Source organism: Chrysochloris asiatica, unplaced genomic scaffold, assembly GCF_000296735.1.
Source record: "Chrysochloris asiatica unplaced genomic scaffold, ChrAsi1.0 scaffold00207, whole genome shotgun sequence".
In the NCBI taxonomy this organism is placed as follows: domain Eukaryota; kingdom Metazoa; phylum Chordata; class Mammalia; order Afrosoricida; family Chrysochloridae; genus Chrysochloris; species Chrysochloris asiatica.
In genome coordinates this window covers 781,497-787,351 of record NW_006408725.1, presented here as the reverse complement: position 1 = coordinate 787,351, position 5,855 = coordinate 781,497, and the positions used below count along the sequence as shown (strand labels likewise).

The window sequence follows — 5,855 nt, the reverse complement described above, 5'->3', positions numbered from 1 at the left end:
TGCATATCTCATTATTATCTTATTATAATTAGCAAAATATTATTTTGATATTATCTCTAGTATTATAGGTATGTTATCTTAAGTTTTCTTTTTATTAAAATTTTACCTCTTTAAGTGGTGTAACTTGTTTTATGTTGGCAACTAATAATGAGCTGCTTTGATTCTTCTTAGAAAAGCATCTTAGGAACAAATCATATACAGTCTATGTTGTTAACTACTGCTGAGTTGGTTCTGACTCATAGTCAGGCTTCCGAGAAGCAGCTGGTGGGTTTGAACCACCGACCTTGTAGTCAGCAGTCAAGTGCTGATCTTACAGTGCCATCCCAGAATATAAGAAGCATAATAAAGATCTTACTTCATCAGCAAGTTTCCGGTTAAAAATCCTTGACTCTTCCAGTGGTGACCAGATCTTTATGTCATAATCTATGCCAGATGAGGCTAAAACTAAAAACAGAATTTACATATTAATATAAATCTTAGAAATATGGTATGTTTCTACACACACACATACACTCACACACTCCCACTACCTATACAGCAAAACTGAACTTGAGTGAAAATGAAACTATATTAATATACTTGGCTGTTGACTGAAAATATTATTATGAAGATTTCCTAAGAGTTATCTTGGAATGTAATTTTAAAACCATTTTTAAATCACTGAAATTTATTTCTTTCTTATTCACTGCTCTTTTTTGAGATTTATAGATAATATCAAAAAAAGGCAAGAGCACGCAAATGCTTTTGTTCTGGAAAATTCATTCAGACATTAGAAGACTTAAAAAGTGGTTTGATATGGGTAAGTAGTGAAGAGTTCAATTGTGTTGAATATCTCAAAACTGATTAATTGTAGAAAAAATGGTAAGAGAGTCAACTCTGAACTATTATATATATATATATTTTTCAAGAACTAACAGGTGTTTTGTTTGTCCTAAATCCAAGTTGGGTGATAACTGTCTCTAGTGTCTTCCTAGTAGGATAATTTGGATTAGTCTTATAATACAAAGGGGCTTCAAAAAAATTCATGGAAAAATTTCATTCTCTTTTCATTGCATTTTCCTACAAACTTTTGAAGCCTCCTCATAATAGCAATTTTGGGCTCATCAATCATACGAATCACGTCTAACCATTGCCTAAATACGGATATCTTACTTGGGTCAAATGGATGTGGCTGCAGGCAGTTTACCACATGATTATCTGCTTCCAAGAGCATCAAGTGCTCAGCAGTGTGCCGATCCCAGATGAAGATATGGCCACAGTCAGAGCCACTCATTACAAAGTTAGTACCCCAGAAATTGGCTTCTTTTATCTAAAGATTTAAAAAAAAGTAAGTTGCAAGAAAATTCAAATCCAACTTATTATAATGAAGTTTACACTATGCTCACTTAAAAAACAAAAACAAAACTGGCTTACAGAATAAAAAATATTTAAAAAATGGAATAGTCTTTGCCTTGTAGTATCTTAAAGTCCTTGACAGTGATTTCTCATCAGGAATAATGAGGCAGCAAGTAATGGACTCCTTGTGCTTCATTCAATGCTACCTTTTCACTGCCTGAAATAACAGCTGGCACACAGTAGGCAATCAATAGCTGTGGAGTGAAAAAATAGGCTTTGGCTAGTACAATGGAAATTTACACGTGTGTTGTTGAACTTTCCAAGAGTTGTCTCATTTTAGCTTTACAAGGTACCAATCCTTTTACTAGTTACTAGAAGCTTTTATAATTGGGAAGGAAAGATACAAACATTTTCTTTTATGAAGCAATGAGACAAAAGGCATATGACAGGCTGAAATTATGATGATTATGCTTTTTAAACAGATGCACTCTAACAATGAACTATGAGAAAATCTGTGAACTTCAGATCAGGATTTCTTCAGTCACTGCCTCCTGTAGTTGCTCCTTTGCTCCTTTTGGTGCTTACTTAAAAATAAGAGCCAGTTTTTATCTGTTAGTGGGAGCTTCTGTTTTATTTATCTCCTTGCTTTTCTTATTTTTTTCATTCCTTCTCCTAAGTATTCTCACCCAAATTTTTAACCAGAAAAGCTAAGAAATGCTCATCAGTTATATCTATCAATAACAAGCATTCTTTAAACAAAATAAGATAAAATTATCACTGCCAGTGAACTATATGAAGAAAAACAAGTTTTTGTGTAGGATCTGAAGAAGGATCCTGTCTTCACTAACTTAGTAAATATAAGAAAACACTATTTTCTAGAAATGAATGGTTCAGAATAACTGTTATAAACATTAGACACCTAGCAAGATTCACTTACAAATAATTAATATTGCATTAGGTAATGGACTTTGGATTGTAAAAGCTAAAAGAGATCTTAGAGATGACCTGGTCCATTCTATTCATTTTATAGATGAGGAAACTAAAGTCTGGGGAGAGAAAGTAACTCAAAAACAAATGTTCACTTAATCAAATTTAAGAGGGTTATACTATAATAAATCTGGCTATATTTTGCAGTAAACCTGACTGTCATAAACCCAAATCCTTCCCTCCAAAACTAACAAAGGGTACTAACATAGGAACTTGCAAGGAACAAAGCAAGTATGAAACAACAAAAAGAAGCAATAACTACTTGTAAAAACTAAAATTAAAAACAAACAATTCCATATAGTTCCTCAATAAGGTAGAATTTTCTTGTAAAAAATAATGGTCTTTCATGGTCTAATGTCAGGCTAATAGAGAACTATGTTTAGGTATAACTAATTATGAATGTGCTATAACATATTGAAACCATGCTGGCAGAATATGAAGATAATAATTATGGAAAACACATATATAATGAAATCACAATGTCTGTACAATACACCATGAGCATTTTTGTACCATTGTCCTGGAGTTGCGATGACCTTTATACACCACCTTTACCAGTGGCCTTCTAATGCTCAAAGTGTCCAACTCTTCCATTTCTTTCCTTTCTTTTCTCCGCCTGAAAAACTCCTGAATGCGGGCAACAGCAGAGCGTCTATGAATTACAGATAAAAAAAAACAAACAAAAATGAAAAATTCACAGGCTGCTGCAAAGTGATAATGAGAAACACTAAAATAACTCTAGAAAATACTTTCCACGCATTATTTTAATAAAGCACCCTTAACTGAATGCATAAAAAGGGCAAACACAACAGTGAAACTATATCAGACCAGTTGAGTTACTAGAATAAAATGTTTTAGTGAAAGAGATCACTTAGAAATTTGGTACTAGTTGAGAAAGTAAAGGAAATAGCATGCGGCACACTGTTTTTTAAAGGGCTGTTTTTTTGTGTGTGTGTTTTTTATATGTTTTATTGTGAATTATATGATAGTTTACATGGGAGAACATTAGTTTTACATTCATTCTATCATACATCGTCTCATTGCCATGGTTACAATCCCCTCCATGCATCATCAACTGACCAAAGGGTATACCCTGCAAGCCTGCCCCCTACACTATTGCGCCCCCTCCCCGCCGCCCCCCCCCCAGCCAAGTCTTCAGCACACAGTTGTTCTCCCTCTCTGGATCTTAAAGGGCTGTTTTATAGAAACATAATTTAGATATAAAACTAAGGTGCAATTAACTTATAAATAAAACATATCTGATTCTATTTTCTTCTCTTTCACTTCATATTAGGGAAAGTAAAGCTATAAAGAGAAACCAAAAGAAACTAAGGATAATATATAATATGAATGAGTGAATTTATGGTTTTGGATTTTATTTAAAACACTGTTTAGGAGAGGCGGGACTTGATGGTGGATAGGGTTGAGGTGCACTGAATTTCGCTGTCAGCAACACCACAGAATACCAGGCAAAGCAATAGTCTGTGGTATTGCGTAGAGAGTTTAAAAACAAAACAAAACACACAGAGCTCCAAAACTCTGAACCACATATGTAGGAATATTAAAAAAATGTTTGAAGGCTTATAGCTAGTGGAACTCATAGTGGAAGTTAGAAATGGCACACTTTTAAACCTGCCAGTCTCAGTGGCACGGAGCTGACAACTGGGGTGAGACCAACCGGCAAGACCAAGCTGGGGAGCAGACACACCATGGAATAACGCCGGGGGAACCTCGGAGCAAAGATGGACAATACACTTTGCCGGTTTTGCTTTGTTCTGATTTTTTTTGTGTGTCTGTTCATTAGCTCCCCTCCCCCACTGTTTGCGCACCTCCATTGTGGTGACTAGAGGGGGTGCCTGAGCAAATGGACACTTCCCACCCCCACCACTGGTGGGTTCTTCTGCCATGCATGCACAAAGATACTCTCAGACTAAGAGCCAGCCCTGAACTGTTTTTCAATAGAGAAAAGGGGTGTGGAGAGGGAAAAAGAGTTTAAAAACCAAACAGGCCGAAAATTAAATAAAATTAAATCCTGACGTACAGCATAACAACCAACAGTGGCATCTGGAAATCTCTCAGGCAGCTTTGAAGGCAAGAAGCTGAAAGTGGACATTAAAGTCATATTCATATTAGGCTACAGAATTTTTCTTTTTTCTTCTTCTTCTCTCCCTCCTCTCCATTTTCTGTGATCATAGACTACAGCATCCAATCTAGTTTTTTTTGTTGTCATTTTTTTCCCTTCTTTTTTTGCTGTTGCTATTTTGTTGTTTTATGCTCCCCCTTTCACCTTCAGGGGACTCTTTCCCTCCCAATATTACCCAAAAGAGACAGCAACTGCTGCCATACAGTCAAGCTACAATCACATTCTATAAAACACCTAAATCCAAGCAAGAACCAATACCAACTGCCATAAACCAGAGCGGCAGACAACACCTGTGAAAGTTACTCTGAGTAAAGCAATAAGAAGAGCGAAAAGGGAAACCCAATGCTGATCACATCTACCTGGAGGCAAAAAGAAAGCATAAAAAATGCCAAAACACATACTCAATGAAGTATTAAGGCCATAGATAAACACTAAACATGTCCAAGAAGCAAAAGCAGATGACCATATCAGCACATGTCCAGAAACAAGATAAAATGTCTGAAACAAATGACCTAAGTTAGACCTCCTGGACTACATTCTGCAAGGAGGGCAAGCCTTGGAAATGCCTGAGAAGGAAATTAGAAAAATGAATATAAAACGTTTCAAAACACTTTACAATGGAGTTGAGAAAAATAAGGAAGAAGTCAGGAAAGCACCACAGGAACAATCAAATAAGATAGATACAGCTTTGGAAACAATTCAAAACCTACAGTAAGAGGTCCAAATGATCGATAATAGAATATCAGAAATAGACAAAGGAGTAGAATAGAAGAGATGGAAGGCTGAACGAGTGATCTGGAAGACAAATCTCTCAATACCACTAAGATAGAAGAGCAAACAGAAAAAAGGATTTAAAAGTCTGAAGAAGGTCTAAGATTCATGTTGGACAACAGGAAGGGGAATAACTTAAGAATTATCGGCATTCCAGAACAGGAAGAATCACACAAGTCCATAGAGGAAATAGTTGAACTGCTAGAAGAAAATTTTCCTAACATCCTGAAAAGTGAAAAGATAAACATTCAAGAAGCTCAATGAACCTCAGGAAGGAAAGATCCCAAAAGAAAATCACCAAGACATATCATAATCAAGCTCTCCAAAATCAAAGATAAGGAGACAATCCTGAAAGCAGCCAGGGAAAAGAGAAGCATTATATACAAAGTCAAGCAAGTCAGATTAAGCTCGGATCTCTCAACAGAAGCAATGCAAGCAAGAAGGCCATGGGGAGACATATATAAAACCCTGAAAGAAAAAAACTGTCAAACTTTATCCATCAAAGTTATCCATCAAATACGACGATATAATCAAAACATTCCAGGATAAACAGAAGCTAAGGGATTTTGTCAAAGCCAACCCTGCATTACAAAACACCCTAAAGGGAGTTCTATGGACT

The 5,855-nt window shown here is 35.8% G+C and overlaps 1 protein-coding gene across 4 annotated transcripts in view; it reads right to left on the bottom strand.

Annotated features, from left to right (window-relative positions):
- DCAF6 (DDB1 and CUL4 associated factor 6) overlaps positions 1 to 5,855 on the bottom strand; it is a 162,056-nt gene that overhangs the window by 20,706 nt on the left and 135,495 nt on the right. For all 4 annotated transcript variants that reach the window (XM_006872620.1, XM_006872622.1, XM_006872623.1 and 1 more), the window contains 3 exons: positions 2,836 to 2,974; positions 1,153 to 1,309; positions 356 to 444 (listed from right to left, as the gene is read on the bottom strand). In XM_006872620.1, coding sequence (XP_006872682.1) covers positions 356 to 444; positions 1,153 to 1,309; positions 2,836 to 2,974 — 385 coding nt within the window. The remainder of the gene's footprint in view (positions 1 to 355; positions 445 to 1,152; positions 1,310 to 2,835; positions 2,975 to 5,855) is intronic.